The 23431-nt window shown below is 37.1% G+C and overlaps 1 protein-coding gene across 1 annotated transcript in view; it reads right to left on the bottom strand.

Annotated features, from left to right (window-relative positions):
• Positions 1–2557: 2557 nt before the first annotated feature.
• Positions 2558–23431, bottom strand: part of LOC131077482 (mitochondrial import receptor subunit TOM5 homolog) — a 41422-nt gene continuing 20548 nt past the window's right edge. Inside the window, exon 2 of the mRNA XM_058014973.2 lies at positions 2558–3045. Coding sequence (XP_057870956.1) covers positions 2968–3045 — 78 coding nt within the window. The 3' untranslated portion in view covers positions 2558–2967. The remainder of the gene's footprint in view (positions 3046–23431) is intronic.

Here is a 23431-nt window from a genome sequence, read left to right as displayed (position 1 = left end):
TAAGATGGTAATTGAAGAACTCAAAGCTTGATTTCAAAGAAATTTGAAATAAAAGAATTTAAGAGCTACAAATTTCAAAGTATGAAAATTAATAACAAAAATGTAATTAACCAAAAGCAAGGATATTTTTTGGTGAATGTTCACCAACTAACAAGTAGTTTAAATCATAGAATCAAAATTTAACAAAATTGTATAGGCTTTAAAGCAACCAAAATTGCCAAATTTTTGTTAAAAAAAATAATAATTATGGTCAAATTGCTAGAGCATTTTTATTTTTTTAAATCTTATTTCACATTATTTAAACAATCTTGATAGAAGATTAGATCTGATATGCCTAAGTTAATTTTTTTTAATCAGTAATAGATAATTATTTTATTAATAGTAAATATAAAAAGGTACATTTGCGATTTGCCTAATTTTTGTAAGTATAAATCTAAAATAATTCACGATTAATAATATATAATTGTCAACCAAGTTAAGATTATATATGCGAGAATCTGAATGAATCTCTACCTATGCAAGTATAAGTGATGTATAAGTGATATTTACGTATGGACAATTACTTTCTTGTACTTATGTTATATTTCATGTATATAGTTTCAAGATATTTGAGAATGGTTCAATATCTCTAAGAGTTACAATGCAGATTCTGCATTTTGGAGGATCCTATAGTTTATTAGGCTTAGTCAAACTTTAGTGATCAACAAACTCCTATCATTGTGCAAATATGTGTGTATGCGGATGGGGGGCAAGGGGTTTCTTAAAGATCATTGATCAAAAAGCTATAGTTAGACTAAAATAAATGCATGGAAGTTACATTAGAAAAGTTTAATATTCAATATAGTAAAAACTTGTAAACATCAATTTACATGTTTGCAGTACATTGTCTTTGGAAAAATGTCATAATTCTCAAGTTGATGTTGAAGACATGGAATGTTCTAAAACCTAATGTATGCCATGGTCAATAGCAAACCATTCATTGCCCATGTAATGGGAGTTCTTAGTAGTTTTATATCAAATCATAGCAAAGAACACAACCTTCGTATATTTTTTTATTAAAAAAAGTGCGGAACTTCAAAATCTTTCAATAAATGTTTTGCTTATCATAGGACTCGTGATGTTTGCATAGTGTTGAATATGCCTCGGTTCAAATTGTTTTGGAGATCTTAATAACAACAAAATTCACGAACAACTATATTTTTAGTTTAATTGGAGCAGTTAACTAGATAAATAATAAGTAATCTACAATTGTTCTCTCCACACTACTGAAGCAAAGCATATAGTTGCAATAAATACTTGCAGAGAATCTCTAATGTCACTATAGAGATGGGCGTTAATATTGATTTTAAAAACAAAACAATGTCTCAACTCTAATAGTCAAAGCACAATACGATTAGTAAATAATTCGATATTCCATGCTCGTACAAAACACACGCAATATTATTTTGTTTGACAGATGGTAGAACCTAAGCAGGTCAAATAGAAATAATATTGGTACTCAGTAAATATATCCAACTCTAAATAAATCCAACACTAAAAAGTTAAACTAGCATTATGTAGTGGTTTTATCCTTTTAACTATAGTTAGCTTCTTTCAATTTCTTCTATATATTATGCTCTAAACGAAGTGAAGTAACTTGGATCACCATGGTGTTTGTGCATTGGATCCAATAAGACACGAGTTAAGCTTTGTGGCTTGATCTAGAGCTGTTAGATCCTTCTAAAGTCATGTAGCAATCATAGCGTGTGGCTTAAGTTTGGTTACCTCATCTTATACAAAGTGATCTACACCAATTCTTGGGCATGTGCAACATTCATTGAATGCATGTAGCAATTGCAAAAGATGGAAGATGGAAGATACCATGAAACGTGGGTGTATTACATCTGTTACCATGTGCCATGAAACTGATATTGGCAATACTTTTAACACTAAGCCACAATATGAAAGGAGAAGGTTCATGCTGAGATGATGATTAGGCAAATGAGAAATGGTGAATCTGAAATAGGCATGGATAAAAGTTGTACATTAAAGATCTATAAATTGAGAATGTCAACATAAGGGATAATTGTATTTGTATTTAAATTATATGTTTATAAATTAATACAATTGTTGGCTCTCTTTGGTGCAAGTTGTCTCGTTTCCCTGGAGTTCATTTCCCCATTTTATCGCTAAGTGATTTGATACAACAAATATAGATCTTTAATTTGATCAAATGATCTGTTATTTTATACAAATATATCCAAGTATAATCTTTTAAAGTGTATAATCAAATTTTAAGATGCAGTGAAAGTAAATTAGTTCAATTCTCATCAAACTCATCAGGTGAACTAATTATGTATAAAACTGATTAGAATTAGTTCGATTCTTCATCAAATTCATCGGGTGAACTAATTCTGTATAACACTGGTTAGAATTTTCCAAACTACCAAGGCAACTTTCTAGTTATAATAAATATTTCTTGCCTTCCATTTTTTTTAACTTTGCATCCATCAAGATTTTCCTGTTAAAGGAAGTCAATAAAATTAAGGTTTACTACGTAATGCCATTAGCATGCCCATTCAATATAATAGCATCACATTCAGACCATTATCAAACGCTACACAACAAAGTTTCAAAACATCATATGTATTCTATGAGTGGCATCTCTGCTTTATACGCTTGGAAGATAAGCATACTACTAAGTGCCTCCTAACTCAATAATGAAAACTTCTTCAATCCATATCCAACCAACAAATTATGGTTTAGTTGGGCACTTAATTTTGAACTTGTATGGCATTCCAACATATGTCCATTGGCATTCAAGAGGGAATCTGAAGACTCCATAGAAATTAGGAAAATTCATTTTTTCTCATTCAGCTCAATGTGTCTAGGAAAAAGAATATGGTCATAAATGCATTAATTCAAGCATCCAAGAGCTGGTGAATCAAACTTTTTAGTCCAACGAACACCAGCATTGCTCATCATTTTCTAAATTGCCATTAAATCACCAAAATTTCGCATCAAGAAGATAGAGCCAGCAAACAAACCAGCTGCACGAAGTAACCGCTGTCAAATGAAAAAAAAAAGTCATATTGTGAGTTTCCAAATATTAAACGTGATCTGAAAAATGTCTAATGAATCAAGAAGAAAGAAATGAATCTGAAATAAAATATATATATCGATAAGGATTAATATCCAAAATTAAAATTGCTATTAGTTAAATACAAGCTAAGTATGGTTTGTATACAATTGAGAACCTGGAAAATTGGAAAAAAAAAAAAAAAGAGAACTCCATTTGATATACTGACAGATATCGACAGAAGGGTGATAAACAAACAAATGAAAAATACATGAAAAGCTTAGCCTAGCTCTGCTAGCATACAGTTTGATCCAACACGCAGTTCTCCAATTAAGATATGAGAATTGAGTTTATATTTATGAAGTTTCAGAATGTTAAAAGGACACAAGCACGTGATTGATATAAATGAACTTTGAACGGAATCAAGTAAAATAATATAAAATTAAATGTAATGCTAAGAACATTGAAATGCAGCCCAATAACAAAGATCAATTTAGGGCAGACTTGATTTAGTGAGTTATAAATGTTCAAAAATGGATAATTAAATTTATGATTGTACACAAAGAATTTACTTATAAGAAAAAAATAGCACGAATGTGAGACAACTAAAACATCACATGATGACAACTACAATGAACTCGCAGCATATGAATATTCAGACATCTATCACCTTTGCAAAGTTGAACCGACAGCTTAAAGAATGGTTCCATGTACAAATAAAAGAATAGGAGCAACATGCTGACAGCTTAAATAAAAGTCACAGAATTAACATATTTCATCCAATATCAATCTTCAAGAGAGATGAACATTGTTAAATCAAACACCGTTGCCAACATATAATCAAATGCCATATTTCAGGGGAAAAAAATCCTGAAATGATTATAAAATTGGTTAAAGCAATTTTATCAACCTCAGAATATTTAATTATTCACATAAATGTAAACATATATATTCTAACCAGGGAAGTCATCTAAAAAGCAAGAAGGAAACAGTGCATTAAATTGCAAGTATTTATGTATACAGAAGTGTTTTACCACAAACTACTGTTCTAGAACTTAATGGCATGTTGAAGACGAAGCAAAGCATATATATGTAGAAATAGTCAGATTCAAAAAAAGCAGTGCTACCTAAGGAAAGGGGAGATAATCAATTGAAACTGAAAGTAGAATCCAGAATTGCAGATATGGCTTCATCCTGATACTAAGTCCCACCATAAATTTAGGAAAAAGTTAAAACCAGACACTTAAGTAACTGGCATTATATATAGATCTTTATATAATAAATTAAAAAATCAACCAAGTTACTTGGCATTCACCAGGTAAGCTGCCCATCTACTATTATCTTGAATGCTGTAGTGACCAAGAAACATCATGTAGATCCTTATATAGCTCAAATGCTCTTAGCAATGATCAATTAAGTGCGATCAGGAAAAAATATTCACTAATGTAGTATGCTCCCTGGGGATGTGTCCCCTGCAAAATATGACCCATTACCCAACAACAACAACAATATCCATTACCCCTTAACACATCTCAATTTGTCTCCCAACTACCACCTATCCAACAACAACAATATATGCAACCACCAACATGTCAACCTACATATAAGCAACAACCTCCTAATCATCAACCACAATAAATACCATCTACATTCCAACAACCACCTCTTCAACAACAACAATACACACTACCGCACACATATTAGCAGCAAATACCTATCTAACAACAACCACAACCACAACAAATCCAACCTCCAACATATCACCCACCACCAAATCTGCCAGATCCCTTTGCGCAAGAGTGGCAAGAGATGGACACCCATAAAGCGATACAAACAAGAACCTTACAACAAAAGAAAACATACAAATTTGAAGAACTGTCCCTCACCCTTTGACAAATCCATAGCATCAATCCCTTTCCCTCAAAATTTTGAAGTTCCAAAACTAGACAAATATAAAGGGAAAGGAGACCCAGGTGAACATGTTAAAGAATTTTACATGGCATGTCACGAAGAGGCTTATTGTGCCATAGATTAGGAGGACAAACTCCCAAGTGGTTTTTGCGCCTACCTAATGGGTCCATTAACACTTTTCTGCAATTAGTTGAAAAATTTGTAAACCATTCCTCCTACAACATAAACATGAATTTCCAATGCTTGACCTTTGTAATGCCAAGCAACGAAAAGGTGAGAGCTTTGCTTCCTTCCTCCAATGATGGAGAAGTATTGCTAGTCGCTTCCCATGGGCTACACTAGAAAAACAACTTGTCAATATTTTGTCACAAACCTTATCCCAATAATAGCTTTTCATTTGCAAGCCCATTGTGTCATAACTTTTAACAAAATTATTGAGAAAGGAGTCACCACAGAGAAAGCCCTTGTTGCTAAAGTATTGGTCAAAATCTATAATAAGGATAAAGACAATGCTACCCAAACTAATGACAAATCCAAATTTTGGCCTCAAAACAAAAATATCGTAAGTGATGGGGTCACCGATACCAAAGTTGTCCAAATTTCATCAACAAAGTCAAATCTATTGGTATTTCCAACTCCTGCCTGATTATCTCTTTAAAGTAGCTATTGTTAGTACTCGAGACTCTCAGATCACTGGCAAACAAACAAGAGACAATAGATTGTTCTCATCTGCACTTTAGCTTCTGCTAGACCTAGGGGTTAGCCATTAATACATCTGAAGTATTAACCCTTATATTTTGAGATATTGATCAAAGCAGAAATGTTCTCACAAGTTTTATTAAGGTTTGAATGACTCTGAATCAGATTAGCTAGATCCTTAATATTCTTTCATTTCAGCACCTTGAGAACATGGAACAATTTGAACACGTTAAAAGAAAATAAGATATTGTTTTGTATTTTTAGGGTTTTAAGAATCTAGGTTTTGGACCAAGAATATTCTCAGATCGATACCTATCCAGGGCTGCAGAGTCAAAACTATCACATGCAACTGCCTTCTTCTAACAACAAACTTCATACTCACAGGATTTATGATATCACTGCCTTACAATGACATATCCAAGAAAGGGTATAATCTGCAACTCTATTTATTAATCCCTCAATACAACACAAATCCCTCAATATCTTGTTTAAATCATGTTTAATCCATTACTTGAATAGAAGCAACAAATAAGATACACCATATTGCAAATGTATACATGTGAGCTTAGAAACCCTCGATTTCTTCACTTAAAAGAAAAAAGCATGCATTCAAGGATACAATTGCAGAGATGAGAGAACACACATAAGTGTTTTTCATATTAGCTTCAATCTGAATAGAAAATTTGTTATACAAGTGTTCCACTTACATGCAAATCCTGTTCCACAACATTGAATAGTACTTCTCTTATTGAACATCTCCAAAATCACAAACCTTTCAACTAGATCCGATCTATGAACCGATTAATTATCTAGTAGCTAATCCTAGTGATCCTTTACAATATTACAAGTTCCTTTTACAACAACTTTTTGTTACAATGTTTGACTTTTCAATTACAAAATAGTCTTGTGAACTTGTGCCCCTTACAATATATGATTTTTCATTTAATAACACACCAAGGATCACACATTACCGATGAAGAGTTCCACTCCTAATGCTTGTACCGCCTGCATGAACCAAAAATGTTGAACTGCTCCAAAATTGTCAAAATCTTGTCATCTGCTAAGCTACATTTTATCTACTAAAATCTGATGACCGATTGAAATGCAAATATGTTCAATCTCCATACTTCTCTTCCCAAGACATGTTTTCTCTAATGGCCATCAAAATTCCTGAATCTTGCTGATCTTCTCATTATGTGCAGCACATTTTACATTCAAAATTGCCCTTGTTTCTTTGCTAAAACTTTCACAGATCACCTATAGGGCATACATTTCATCCAATGTGGTATTGACCAATTCCATATTCCATTCATTGTCTATACACACAAAGGATACTAAATTAGGGCCTCTATTGCCAAATTATATTTTCCACTGTTCCAAAGTTTTTACTTGACCTTTACCATCTTTGATGTCAGGCATCATCTTCTTCTCAACTGAATCAGTTAATTTGAGCTTCTCCTTCAAATGCATGTCAAGCTTCATCATATATGCCACCACGTCTTCCAAAACTTCCATCATCTCACTAGATGCCTTTATATTTGTAGGTATGTCAGGATCAAACCTTGACACTTTGGCAATTCGCCTTATCGTTGAGGTCCTTGGCATCAACCTATCTCTTATTGCCTTGATATTGTCAATGTAAATCATGTTTGGCTAAGGCATACTTCAGATCCCCATAGACTTTATATGTCTCATCTACCTTACCATTTATTTTTGATAACCTATGGTTAACCAAGTCTATTACCACCCTGCCTATAATTTGCATCTTGTCTTCTTTGATTCCTTGTATCTGCTCCTTCAGCTCCTTTATCTCAAAGAACAAAGCTTCTTTGTCTAATTGAAATGCCTCTGTCAAGCTTGAAGGGCTTGTAATGATAAACACAGGGGGACTAGATATTACCAATTCTCTAGCTTTGTATTAATTATTTTCAAATAAAACCTGCATATACTTCCACTGCAATTCATCATGATCAGCTTGCAATTTCTTTACTGTGGCCTAACTGAAAAGAGCAATATTTACAACCAAGGATGTTGCCTGTGGAGCAGGAGTCTCAGACACCCTTTTTATTATCACATCTCCTTTAAGTTGCTCAACACTATCAACAACATTGGGCTTGTCAATTTTGGGGGCCAAGGCCCAAATTGCTAATGTTCCAAAACTGGTTTATTTCGCTTCCTGATAGTGTCAAAGGCCAAGGCAATAGTTATGTCCCAGTTTGGAAGCAATAACATCCCAATCTCCTTTACCATTTGCCTTCATTGTTCAAGAGTGATATTATCAACCTTGAAATCAATTTGAGGCAAAACTTGCTTTGCCACTTCCTGCAATTTAGAAGGATCGACTTTATTTCTTTCTTTTGCACCACATAGTCTCTGAATTCCTCGGTCTATAAATTCATCATCTAAAAAAAAATTTATTACAAGCCAGAGCCCAGATGTCAGTTTTATTATCTGTAGCAACCTTGAGATGCCCCCCACTTCTGCTTGTAGGCATGACTGGCACAATCATCTTTGAAGGTAAGGACTCAGACTCTTCAACCTCTCGCCTTGCAAGTTACTCTGCTACATCTTCAACATCAATAATCACAACAGTTTTTCCTTTTTCCTTTGGATCAATGAGCTTTTGCCTCATGATTTGTTGCTCCTCAAAGGCAACAACAACTTGAGATTGCTCCCCTAGCTCTTCACTCTGAGCTCTGACATATGGTTTAACTGGAGCACTGGGATCTCTTTGTAGCACAAGCCTTGACTCCTCAACTGCCATCAATTGATTAGTGTTTGTCAAAATCTTCTTAATCCTGAACATTGGGTTTGGTTCATCAACAAAATATCCGAGGAAGTTGGGGTTTTGCTTTGTTCTCAATTTTTCACCCCTAATGATCCCAAACCATTTTTTCCTTTTCTCCATTACTCATAAATTTTGAGGCAGTTCCTGGTCACATCCTCATCAAAGAAAACTTCATAAACGACTGGGGACCTCTTGACACTAGCTTTGACCTGATTGATGTAACCTCTAGATCAAAAACAATTCTTGGGCATTCCTAAGACATCCTGTATGTCTGCCAAATTGGATAGATCCTGATCCAGACCATCCTTATTGGTTGCCAAAAAGTCAAAAAACTTGACCCCTTAGATGAGTCTTGTCTGACTCATTTGATTGCCATATTATCTCTAGATATGTAATTCTTTTTGATACAAATGTTGGCAAGATGTAGGGTTTCACCGGGCACCTATATATTCTAAATAAAGTGGTGCATGTGTGTAGATGCCAATCACCCCAATTATGCTTAATTCCATGTTGTGATGTTATCTCAGCAAGCCTCAAAAAATCCATGATTTCTTTTGGGATCCTCTCCATTCAGCAAAATACCCAAGCAATTTTCTGACAAAAAAATCCTCAAATACCACAAAACTTGAGTTCTCACAATCCCAGTCCTAAATATAGGTCCAACATTGCACATGGAGGGGATTCTTCTTCTCATTTACATCTCTGATTTGTAGTCTTCTCCCACAGACCTCTACCAGCATCTAGGAACATATGGCACATTAATGAGTACCACCTGAAATCAAATTTCTTATCATTAGCCTTGATGGCCACCATTTGCTTGTGCATCTTCTCTGCCAGAAATATTACAAAATCAAACTCTGTATTGACAATAGAATCTTGAATATCTGATACCATGACCATCAGATGAATTGAGACCTTTAATTCTGCATCTTCTCCTACAATCTGGCATAGAGAGTAGTAAGTCTTTCTGAAATAATCTTCAAAAGTTTCCAGACCAAAGGGCTCATTCTCTATATGTAAAATCTTGATGAGCTTTAAGTCTAAGCTAAGTTACCGGTTCGGGTTCGGATTCAGGTTCGGATTCGGGTACGGATTTGCGGATTCGGCAAAAAAAAAAAAAAAAAACTTGGGTACAAATACGGGTTCGTCCATATATATATATATATATATATTTTAATTATATATATATACCCATATATTATATATATGTTCAATATATACAATCCATACAAAAATAAAATATACAATGTGACTTTCCATACATAAATGATAAATCATAAATCCATAATTATTAATTGCCAATGCCAATAAATATTCATATATTGCAAATGTAATCAGTAAACTAATAACTAAAGTCTAATATCATATTCATTATTTGCAAAAAAGATAATATTCAAGTTTCAAGTCTTTTTTAAGAAGTCATAAAGGGGCGAATTAGAGTTTTATTATAAAAAACTATTTTAAAAAGTCTTTTTTTATTGTTTTTTTGACCCGTGGCCCTGTTTTTTGGAAACCACGGGCCTGGGTTCACGCGGGTCCTCCTGGGTTCAACCTGGGTTCCACCCAGGTCCTTCCTTCCCAGGTGGCCGGTTCCCTGTGGGTCCTGCGACGCAAGACCCACAGGGAACCCGGCCACCTGAAAAGGACCCGGGAGGAACCCGAGGAGAACTAGGACCGGGCAAGAACTAGAACCCAAACCCAGGCCAAAAGGGGAAGAAGCGGTAACTTAGAGTCTTAAGCTTTTGATTCTATGCCTTGGGATGTACACAGACCTGTACACACCCTTGTGGATCTAATAAACTTCTCTGAAAGCATCAAAATCAACAACTTTATTAGCTGCCCCGTTTACACCAAACACATCTGAGATGAATTCTTTTGTAAAGCGGATCATTTGATTTTCATTTCCTGCCAAAACCCCCCTTGTTCTCGCATCATAACTTCTTGCTACTGACCTAACAAAGTTAGCATTGATAAACACATTTGCAAGTTAAGTGGGCTTTACTTTAGCGGAAACTCCATGGTTAAGTGCACTTGAGTTGGAGTAGTACTGGGATGGGTGACCTCTCGGGTGTTGAAAGGGGTGTGCTCAATTAACCATGGGCAATGACACAGTGCTGCCCTCCCAACCATAGACAATATATTGTTAAGGTCTCCCCCGAGCACAACTACATGGCGACTTGCTTGTCTTCTACGCTCTGCTAGGTGTATTCGATCTGCTTCTTGTATGTTGATTCGATACCAAGGAAGGGAGATATAATCCCCCTTTATATCCGTCGATGGCAGCCCTTCCCCAAGGGTCGGCACCCTTCAAAGGAACACGTCTGCATCGTATTCTTTCATTAAGGGGTGGTGGACTTTCAAGTTGGTCCAAAAGTAATAATTACATTATTTATTACATAAGCAAATCGTATTTGATTGATACATCAGTTTATATAAGTGTCTATAACTCAGACCTATAATTGTCTAAGGTCGATAGGCCAATTAGACAATTATATTAGCTATGTCGGCCATAGAAGGAATCCGACCATAGCTACAAACATTAACACTCCCTCTTAGCTAGGGAGGAATCCTTCTCAATATCTGAGTCACATAGTGGCATCCACCATGGCTACTCCCAGAGGGTGGGTCCATCATGGCTACCCCCATGTATGGAAAAGCAGATGAGCACAAGTGCCCATCACGGAATCACTCAACGTGATGTCGTCATCTCATCATGACATTCACCATGGCTACTCCCAAAGGGTGAATAAACACAAGTGCTAAGTCATGGAGTATGACATCCACCATTGCTACTCCCAGAGGGTGGAACAAGGGCTTTCACCTCAAACTTCTCTCGCAAAAAAGAATGCACTACCAAGGGCTTGCACCTCAAACTTCTCTCGTAGAGAAGAATGCATAACAAGGGCTTGCACCTCAAACTTCTCACACAAAGAAGAATGCATTAACAAGGGCTTGCACCTCAAACTTCTCTCACAAAGAAGAATGCATTAACAAGGGCTTGCACCTCAAACTTCTCTCTCATAGAGAAGAATGCATTAAAACAAATCCTCATGATGATGTGGCTCCCTCTGAAGCTTAAAGTTCCTGCATCAACCTCCTGACCTCCTTGTCCAAGATTGCCTTTGTTGGTGTAGTTCATTCTTTGATGTGGAAGAACAAAGATTCTAAAATGGAAGGCAATCAAACCCATTGCCTCATCACACCTAATCTGATGATTAAACTATTCAAACTCTCTAGAGATATTAAGTTCAGTCTCACTCAATGTTGACCAAAACCTTTTTTTGACAAAAGAAAGCACTTCATGCTCACTTCCAAACTGAAAGGAAGTCCTCCATGTGAACCAAAGCCAAAGCCAGAAACTGAAAGGAAGTCCCCCCACAAACTGTATTCTGCCCTCCATAGGACCCACCCACTTGGGGCTAAATACTTATGTGAAACCTCGCAATAGAGCCAAATTGTAAGAGGAGAATATGTTGCAACTTTCCAAATCAATATACTCCCAATAATGAGCAGATCGCCTCTAATGTGCTGGCAAGTGATGGAGAATGAAGTCTGTGAAATAAAAAATATGCTAAATTTTGTTTTTGTAATCCGCCAACCATATACACAGATCGCAGGCCACAAGCAAAGCATGCCCACCAAATAAGGATAATTGCTTGACAATAGGTACCACCAACCCTAATGAAGGAATCGTTCACTGCTCCATACTAAACTCTGAAATATGAATTGCGCACACCTCCACAGGCAATCAGAAACTCCATCGATTGCAGGTCCCAAAAAAAAAACAAGTCGCTCGGTGCTCACAGCCACAAGGATCTCCAAAAGAACCCTATCTTCTCTCAAGCACCCTACCTTGAAATCACCATCACCATTCAAGCAGCAGCTCCACACAAATGAAAATGTCAATTTCAAGACTCTCAAGTATAGCTTAAAAGAGTTGAGGCAACTGCAACCACACAGGCCTCTACTGACAGGTCTCACCTCTCATAGCATATAGCACAAGATTTGCAAAATATTATGAAACAATATCACTAATAGAATTCTTCAAAGCTTTTCGAATTGTGATAGAATTTACCACCTTCTCCGTGTAATCACATCAAAAGATAATTGACAGAGATCTTGTAATGGCAGCCTCCAGTCAATTGCGCTCCATGTCACAACGAATAATAGCTTGATCAATCAAATATTGCGGATGAACCCGCAACTCGATAGGAGAGAAACAAACACAGCTTCTGATCCATAACCTTCAATAGTCACAACAATGGATCAAATACAAACTCTGTCCATTAATGACCACGTGCCTGGGAGCTTTAAGATCGGTCTCTTCTAATCTTCAATGTGGTGTCTATCGACCATGAGACTCGGGAACATACACAAGTGATCCCTGCATATTGCCTGCTGGAAGATATATTATTTTCGAGGAGAAAATCACTCGCATGTTATTCTCAACAATGTATACGCTTCTATTCCAACGCATTTTTCTCTACCACATCCCTTAACCTTGCTCTTATATTGTCTGCCGTTTTTGCAATGTCCATGTAATGTACCAAATAATGCACAGACAATGAATAAACTTGTGCGATATTAGATCGGGACTTTGAAATGAAAATTCATCCACTCGCGCTATTTGCAAACAAACACTACTCGTCATAATGCCCAACGCACATGCCAGTCAAAAATAATCTTGATCTGTTTGTGAAATTACAAAATTCTGCTGGTAGATAAGATCTTTTTCAACGCCACTTGTTCCTCATGGGAGCTCATTGCCTTGACAATGGTGGACATGAGCTACCTACATACAGCAAACCTGAATCTTGTATGTCTGCACTCAACTCCTCTCAAGTCCATCTTAATATTAGGATTTTGTAGCAGCAGACAGCATTGAGTGGAAAGCACGGGCTTTTCAACAATGGAGATAATAGACATCAATTTATATTATATCCGACAAGAAAATTCATTGCCCGTGAGAGAATGATGTTGCATGAAATACTTTTATTTTTTATTTTTTTTGGCTTCAAGCATAGATGATGCACAACGACAAAGATTACCTCTCCAAAGATTGTGAACAGGCTAGGAAATGATCAATCTGCTTCAAAACGCCAGCAAAATAGTCTAAAAGATGAGAGTAATACGCAGCTTCCAATGAAACTGAACCAAAGAATATCCTCAAACCACAAAAATGGAATTGTGCCAGATGAAATGACATGGGCCATTCAGCAGTAGCAAAGCCTCAAACGCAGAGGAGGTGTCGCCACACAATGCCGATGACGGGCCAAAACAATGGCGATTGCATCACTCTTTCCAGCAATCACAGCTCAACGACTTGGGATGTCTATTGTCATTTGCATTCACTCCTCTCCTCTGTCAAGATATGTATTATCCAAAACAGGAGGCTCTAGTCGAAGTTGATCACGAAGGAACTCACTCTGAGAATCAATGTTACAGTAATTCAAATCAGAAACCACAACGTATCAGCTGAGAATGATAGGCGTGGAGACAATGGCATCCTTAACTCCTATTGCAGTGCCTAAACCGGAGGCATCTCCAGTTTGCTTCAGTAATCACTTCACCTCACACAATAATAGGCACAGAATCAGCAGGCTCTGATACCATATTGAAAGGGGTGAGCTCGATTAACCACGGGCAATGACACAGTGTTGCCCTCCCAACCATAAGACAATATACTATTATTGTCTCCACCGAGCACAACTACGTGGTGACCTGCTTGTCTTCTATGCTCTGCTAGGTGTATTTGATCTGCTTCTTGTGTGTTGATTCGATACCAAGGAAGGGAGATATAATCCCCCTTTATATTTGTCGATGGTAGCCCTTCCCCAAGGGTCGGCACCCTTCAAAGGAACACGTCTGCATCGTATTCTTTCATTAAGGGGTGGTGGACTTTCAAGTTGGCCCAAAAGTAATACTTACATTATTTATTACATAAGCAAATCGTATTTGATTAATACATCGGTGCATATAAGTGTCTATAACTTAGACCTATAATTGTCTAAGGCCGATAGGCCAATGAGACAATTATATTAGCTATGTCGGCCATAGAAAGAATCCGACCATAGCTACAAACATCAACATCAGAAAGGCCAAATGCTTCACCTCTGTGAGCATCACCTAGACATGATGAGTGCTAAGTGTACCATTCATTCTCATGAGAGATGAATTCTTGAGAACCACTACTCATGAAACATGGATCAATGAGTTTGACTCAAAAACTACACAATTGAATCCTACTAACAATATCATAATTTTAACTTGTTAATAGTTCTCATGAAACACCCTTAAACTCATTATTTTGCCGGGAAAAGTAGGGTTAACCAACCTTGAAACAAGCTAGCAAATTGCCAAAATATATTCTTATTAAACTAAAAAATTGCAAATATTAGCATAACAAAATAGTATAACAATCGCTATAGCACGTGTTTTAAATTATATACACCTAGCAAACTAATATCTTTGCCAATAATCCATTCAAGCAGGCTTCTATGTATTCTGGTTGCATGATAGCATGTCTATGTTGTTAGTTTCTGCTATATAGGGTCTCAGATTTGTACCCAATAGGGCCGGGAGCAAGAGTGGTGATGGGAGCTCCCCATGAGCAACCAAGGAGCATCCCAGCTGCCCCAAGTTCCCTATGGAAACGTGGCTCAAGTCAGCTAGGGTGTGCCAACTAGAAAAAGACACCAAAACCAAATCAAAAAGCCATTTTATCACCAAAAAACATCAAAAAAAACAAATGCTATCTAATACCTAAAACTTACCCCTCATTTTACAAACACAACTCCATTTCACAAAAACTCATTCTGGCTAAGCCATTTATGCATTTTGAAAGGTAGCTGATTTTTTTCAAAAGAAAATGATCCCAAAGTGCCAAGGGGTAAACTAGCTTGCACAAAGGAGATCTATTTAGCAAAGGTAAATATTTTAACTTACTCTCAAAGTTTTTTAACGAATTTTTAAGGTTTAAAAAAAATCAGTTTCAAGATTTCTTATAATGTTTTTGATTAAGGTAAGCAAGGTTTTGAAAGGGCCCAGAACCTTTTACAAAGAGAAAGTTATAGCATGAAGCAGAGTCATACACCAAGAAACAGCAACGAGAAAGCAAAAAACAAAACTTAAAACATCAGCAAGACGGTAAACCCAGAGCCAAAACTAAAAGAGCAGAAAAACAGCCAACCCAAATCAGGGTGATTTAAAAAAGTGTTCTAAAGCAGCTTGTTTTCTTAAAATTCCAAGATCTTTTTCCCCCAGTCTTATTTTCTTGAGACTAGAGGAGCACAAAATAGCATTAGTATCTCCACCTCCAGGCCTTAGAGCTTTGGAAAAGACATCCATCTTCAAGTAGTCTATAGAGGAGTTCCTTTTGTTTTCACCTTCAGTCCTCTTTTTCTTGAGACCGGGGGAACCATTAACCGCACCATCCACAAGCTTCAAAGTATTGGAGGAGGCGTCCATCTTTAAACAGTCTTTAGTTATATTGTCTTCTTTCTGAATCTCTTTAGAGGGAGAAGAAGAAACCTTCATAGGGGGCACGCTCCTTTTTTCTCCAGACATTGTGATTTTTCTTACTTTTGCAACAAGTCATAGAAGTATGACCAACTTTGCCACAAAGGTAGCACAAGATTGGAGGATTTTCATAATTAATCTACTGTACCCAAACTCCATATTTGGATGATAAGGAAATCTGGGTAGGGAACGCTAGACTTTTTTGCACAAACACACAGATTCTAGCATATAGCAGCCATTTCTTAAACTCAGTGACCTTATCTATAGCACCATAACACCCAAATGAGTTGGCTATACACATAAAGAACTTTTCACTCCAAAATTCCAAGAGTAGTCCAGGCAGACAAACCCAAATTGGAAAGTTGAAGGTAGTGTCCTTCATGGGGTTAAAATTAGGAGCCCACTGTTGGAGACACAAACCATTATGTCCCATAAACCAAGGCCCAGCTGAAATAATCATATTGCAATCCTCCAGATTGGAAAAAGCGGAGGAAAAAAATCGTGCAGCATTGATTATATCTGTGTCACAGGGCTGGCCGAATTTCATGTTTGAAGTTCAAAATCCGGCAAACATTTAAAAAGAGTTTGAAATTCACAATAGCTTGACAACTGATTTTCCCCCGCTAGTGTCTAGGGCACATCTTTTTTCTGCAAATGAGTTTGTTCAGGTGTGACTTGTGTCACAGGGTTGGCCGAATTTCATGTTTGAAGTTCAAAATCCGGCAAACATTTAAAAAGAGTTTGAAATTCACAATAGATTGACAACTGATTTTCCCCCGCTAGTGTCTAGGGCACATCTTTTTTCTGCAAATGAGTTTGTTCAGGTGTGACTGTACGATAGAGGTCTGAGGTTGCAAGGCACGATAGCAAAAAATCAGAGATCAAGACGAATTATCGCGAAGGAATCAACTAAGTTGCAAGCCGACGACTCTAAGCTGTCTGGTAGTGAATTTGTTGTCCTCTTCATTCCAAGAACAGGAGCACGGTTCTACAGGTTCATTATGGGCTCCACCAACAGCTATAGTAGAGGTCCACTCCAAAGCAGTTTCCAAAACTAGGAGAGACAAAGAAGCCTCTCCCACAACAGATCCTTTGGACACACCTACACCGACATCGAAACCTTCAGCATAACTGTTAGGCAATCCCTCACAGTCACCCTTGACAGCCAGAGCAAGACTAACATCATCCTTCCTAATGGCTCTGCACCTGCCAGAAGAAGGGCAGAGGCCCACAAAGTCCTATAAAAACATGAAGGGGCTAGGGCAACCTCTGTCGGTAGAAACAGAGGACCCACTCACCTCGGCAACCCTAGCAAAGAAAGGCAAGCAGAATCAAGACCACCATCATCGCTAGGTCCTCTTCGCCCAAGCCATTTGTGTCGTTATGGGAGCTTAAGGTTATAGCACAAACCCTAGCCCTTTGTTGCGCCTTTCCTTGAATTCACACCATCGTCTTTATTCAAAAAAATTGTTTTTAAAATCAATTGTGTATAAGATTTCTTATGATGTTTTTTAGTGTTTGTTTTAAACTTTTATTAGTTTTATACATATTATAAGGTTACATTTTTTTAATTTAAAATTTTATAATTTCTTATGCCACTAGCTCAAGTTCAATGGGCATTGAGACAAAAAAACAATTTAAATATGATCAAGCATCTCCTCTATGGAAATATGTTACAATGCTCAATCAACTTCCAAGAGGTGGAGCTTTTGCTTGGAATTGTAACGAGTGCGAAGTCCAATTTAATAGAGTGAAAACTCACTTATGTGGCTGTAAGTGGGCATGGAATTAAGATATGTAGAGGATAAAATAAGAAAGGGCTACCAAAATAAAAAATTGTGGCATTCATTAAAGAACAAGAAATTGATGCTATGAGTGACAAAGCAACATTCATTTACCAAGGAAAACATCATTGAAGGCAACTACAAATTCAATTATGGCCTCCCAACATCCTTTCTTGGAGATGCCCTCTATCTAAGAAGAAGATCCCTCTCCTCACTCTCGCAAAATAAGCCCATTGGTTAAGGCATTTCAAAATGAAACAAGACATTGCAAAGCAATGCACATTGCATTTATGCCAATGGTCTTCCTTTCAACTTGTTCAAACCACCATATTGACAGGGAAATGGTAACAGCAATCAATAATGCAACTTCTAGTTTCACAGGTCCTAGGTATGAGGTGTGTACCACCTTATTAGCAAAAGAAAAAAATTGTAGAAACTGTTGGATCTCAAAAACATTGCTCCACTTCCTAGAACCAAATCTCACTCACAACGCCAAGGTTGTCGTCATGCAAATGAAATCAACTCATCAACAGACTCTGGAGGGTTAATGCCTAACGCTACAAATAAGTTGAGGGAAAAAAGAAAAGAAAACACCTCCAATTCAAAAGGAAAAGAAAAATATGCCACCTCATTATGTTGACCTACAAAAGGAAACTCATCTTCTGGCAGCTCAAACTAGAAATTTTGAAGCTTAGGTATAAAAGAAACTTGAGCAGCAAATTGATCATCAACCTGAAAAATATGTTGCTGCTTGACACCACAAAACATGTGTTGGACCCAAATGAGGCACTCAAACTCAAGCACACTATCATTCATGCCACAAGAAGCTACATCTTCATGAAAAGGAAAGCCTCATACTCAATTTCACTCACCTCTGTGACAGCAGGCAAACAACATATCTTGGAACCACTCATGTTGAGGGAACCTTCATCAACACAACCATTTGGATCATGAGACACTTCATAAGAAGAGCTCCACTCTTCAAATTGTCTCTTTGTCTCAATCTTTTCTTGGCAATCTATTGTGTTACATGTCCTACAAAAATCAGACTTGCGGCACACCTCTTCCACACTCAACTCTGCAACACATTCATATGACTCTTCTCAAGTGCACTATACATGAGGGTCACTGCATGTTGCACACCAAAGAAAGAGGTTCTCATTTGTGTCCACATGATCACCAACATCACATTCTTCAAGTGCAAATTCTTCAAAACTAATATCAACAACTGTACAAACACTTATATCTGCATTTTTATTTTCAAGTACAACTATGTCTATGCTATCCTCATGCAAACTATTAGTAGCAACTTCAAAAATAGGATGAGGGACAAAAGAAGGTAAGAGAACAAACAAGAAAACAGCTTCTTGTTCACCATCTGTATCGCCAACATGTGTATGCTCTGAATCAGCAAACTGGACCAATTCATCTAATGAATCTCTAGCATACAGATCTTTTTCACTGTCCACGCTGCTACAAGAAACAGCAGGGTAACACCTCTCATCAACAAACTGGATATCATCATTGATTTCTTCATTGCAATCACAAACAAATGATTGATACAACTGAATATTGATGCACACACTGTCATTGTCCTTTGTACTGCTGTCCTATGATACATGGGCATGTCCTTGGGATTTTCTGCCCGTGTACCCATACCGGGGACATTTTGGTGATGAGGACCATCAGGGATATTTCCTCAGGTCTGACACTGTAAACAATATATGCTTTGACCAATTTCTTGGGGTTTCAATGAAAGTATATAGACTAACTGTCCACAAGAATGCATCCAATGTTAGATAACCTGAAGATTGTTGTGTTTTGAGGAAACTGATGAATGATTCTATAATGCATATATATTTTTATATAGCCGTCCCCTTTGTCGTCCCCTGACATTACCAAAAAAGGACTCAAAAAATCCTATCCCCAAAATGCATCCCCGTGTCCCAAAAACTTGGTGGAACATAGTTGCTGTCACATAGCGCACCAACAAACTGCAAATTCCTCTACCTGCCTACAAACACAATCAAAAACATTGCTCCACTTCCTAGAACCAAATCTCACTCACCAGGCTAAGGTTGCCGTCATGCAAGTGAAATCAGTTCATCAATGGACTGGGAAGATTAATGGCCAACCGTACGAGAGTGGATTAGACCTCCTAAGCTTCAAGCTCAGCTTAGACTCATGAGGGTGTTCCGAGGGGTATACCTTAATAGGTATAGAAATCAAATAAAACGAACAATAATAAATTAAAGACAGCCAAACCCAACTTGATGTCTTGGTCCCAAGGACTGTCACTAGCTGCATATAACCCCTATATAGTTTAAATGTCTCTGAACACATGACCCATATGAAATAGATTCATTAATTGTTCTCTAAAGATAAAGATAAACCCCTGATTGTGATACAAGGTTATGAACAAAAAAAACTACTCCTAAACTACTGAATAATGTTTTTAATTTTAAAATATCTGAGATTGGCCAAATGGGCAAAGAGACTAGTGCCTATTCATTGGGCTACAGAGACACAAATAGCAAGAACGAAAACCATGGAGGAAGCATAAAAGAAATCATCTAGGTATACATGTCATCAAAGCACAAACATTACACAAGGAGCATACATAGTAATCCACATTGAACTGCATACATCCATTTGAAACATGCAAAAGGCCATTACAAAGCTTGCAATATTTGCAATGTTGTTACATTCACCAATTTCATGTTACAATCAATCCAAAACAAATGTGGCAATGGAGAATCTTTACAACCGTCTTCCTAGAGAAATACAAACAGTGATGGAAACATTTGCTGCACAATATTTATACATTCATCTTACTCCTTTACATGCTCCAGGAATTCAAAGCCATCTTGCAACTGAACAAAGTGTGTGCTGAAACCCTAGACAAAACTTTGCACCTACATAGCCTCCAGCAGCTACCAAAAGAACCAACTTCTTTTGAAAATAAGCAAAAATAATCTTTAAAACAGAAAAAGGGTAAAACCCTATATTGTAACATTGTAGTGATTCAAAATCCACAGTTGGAAGAAAATCCCACCCAAAATGGGCAATCGAGATCACTAAAGTTCATCTGAATTGATTGCAGGTTTCTGGGAGAATTTCCGCCAACAATGTTGGTAGGTAAAGTAGGTGGAAGAAAAGTGCATTGCCAAAACTCATGAAAAGGTCGCTTTTTACAATATTCGGCCTTTGAATGATATGGTATTCAAAATCACAAAACCCCAATAAGAGGAATTGTCGAGGATCAAACTGTAGGCCTAGCACCTATCGCATGCCAGTCAGGCCCCAAAACAAGCAAGAGAAAACACAAGAACCTGTTGAGCATATCCTCATTGGATCATTGGGCATCAACCTTCAAGTGTGCATCTCTACCAAGTAAAAAGCATTAAATTGTTTGCATGTATGAAATGTTGAAAGGCTATCTACGGTTCAACAAACCAGCAAGTTCAAGAACCGGCAAACCCACTAAAAAGGAAACTTGTTGGCGAACTAGCGGACTTGTCAAAAATGAAGAATCAATCTATCCATTTGATGAAGAGTTGGCAATCCTAAAATCAGCGAACGAGCAAGTTTGCAAACCAACAAACCTTCTAAAAAATGGAACCCCGTCAACAAATCGGTAAGTTTGCAAACCGGCAAACCTGCCGAGAATAAACTTCATCAACGAATCGGCAAGTTCGCAAACTGGCAAACTTGCTGAAAATGAACTCAATCAAAACAAACTTGGGGTTCAGGAAGGAGAGGAGAAGCATAATTACAAAATGATAGAGGAATAAGGGAAATGCCAACAAACTGAAACCCAAAAGGCTTAGAAGAATTTGGCAAAGGGTGAGGGAAATGGATTGAGGATCGAGAAAAAAGAGGAAGATTTAGGTAGAAAAATGTTAGAAAGAAAGCTTGATCACCAAAGCTTGAAGACTGGAGCATTAAGGATTGAGAAGAACATCTAACTTACAAAGAAAATAGTTAGATGTTAAGACGTATACCCAAAAATCGAAGCTCGAAACGCGTAAACCATTTTTTTGAACAAGGCATCCAAGATATGGGAAATAGGGATGGATGGAAGAGGGAAGACTAGCGATAAGGGATATGTGGGTAAAGGGAACCCAAACGACTCGAAAGGCCTACAAGGTGGTCATTTGGGCAAATTTTGAAAGGAAGGATTGGGGTTTTGAGGATCAAGGTACCAAAGGTAGATGGAAGAAAATGGAGGAAGAGCTCAGGCTGAAAGATAGACAACCAACAAGCTAATAATTAACAAAAATTTAACTTTTGCGACTTAGGATTTTTGACTAGGGGATAAGGGAAAAGGGACCACAGCCAAGAGAAAACAACATGATGACCTTTAAGAACTATCTCAAATCGGTTATTTTTTAGGGATGATACAATGGGTGAAGGGAAAACAGGCATCCCAAAAAACAACCATCTGAGATCAGTATGCGCATCCAGCATCAATTACAAACGCACACTACTATGCCATAAAGCGGAATCAGGCACAGCTTATTTCCCACATTAACCCTTAGAGGAAAGTGATTGCAATTTAAGATCTTGCCAGATCAAAGAGCAGTTTCAGCAGCATGCATACATTTAGATTCAACAACACAAAATCATAAAACAGAAAAAAAAGATAGAAGAATAGAACACAGATTTACCATGGGGAATTCCCTTTCGGGTAAAAAACCCCACACTCCAAAACCAGAGAGCCATTGTATTATTCAGCAACAAAATACAGTTACAATACAATATTCAGGCTCTAGGCCTTAACATGGATATTTACATCCTGCGCCATCCTAGCGAAAATCTAGCAACATAACCCCTGTAAAATGAAGAACTCTCCTTCTTCAACTCCTCTAGCAATTCATACATTTATAGAGCTTACAATGCAAAAACAATAGCTTCCCAAAAGCGTCCACATTCAATGTATCTACGCATGTAATTAGAAACTTCCTTTTGCATAACTCTTGCATAAATAATATTTAATACAAATATTATTTATTCCATAAACATAAATCATCTGAGATGAGATAAACAAGAATTTTTCTAATTTGGAACTTTCTATTTTACTCCAAGCCTATCCAAGTGGAAGATTTGGTCCCACTAAAAATCTTTCCAAAAACGTGCTAAAGAATGCAATTGCCACATGTCACTTGGAGGGGGGTTTGAGAAGCTCCCAAGAATTTTACATCTCCAAAATTCCCTCCTTGTGTCAAGTGTCACAATTTCCTTTTCACCTCAAAGCTTGTTGCACCCAACTTGCCATCAGGCCCCGCAATTAAGCTTTGCACTTTGGAAACTTAATATATTTCATTAAATAAATAAAATCAGCAGATAGGACCATTAAAAATAATTAAATAATATTCTTGGGACTCCCAAGGTTGAGGCACTTTAATCCCAACAATGGGCACACAAAAGGGAAGGGACTCCAGCCAAAAAGGGGATGACAGGATTGAGTCCCAATAGAGACATCAACCAAACCAATTACAAATTCTTGGAATGAAACAAAAGTGTTTATTATTTATAATGGGTGTAAGGATAGCAAAAAGCAAAACCTTCAATAAATATTATTGCAATGTCCCCCCAAAGGGGCAATATTTTTGAAGGCGGTTGATTGTGAAGGACAAATCAAAGATGCGTAATTTTTTTCTAAAATCCCAA

Source organism: Cryptomeria japonica, chromosome 10 (assembly GCF_030272615.1).
Source record: "Cryptomeria japonica chromosome 10, Sugi_1.0, whole genome shotgun sequence".
Classification (NCBI taxonomy): domain Eukaryota; kingdom Viridiplantae; phylum Streptophyta; class Pinopsida; order Cupressales; family Cupressaceae; genus Cryptomeria; species Cryptomeria japonica.
The sequence above is the reverse complement of the archived record's forward strand: the minus strand, read 5'-3'. Positions and strand labels throughout refer to the sequence as shown.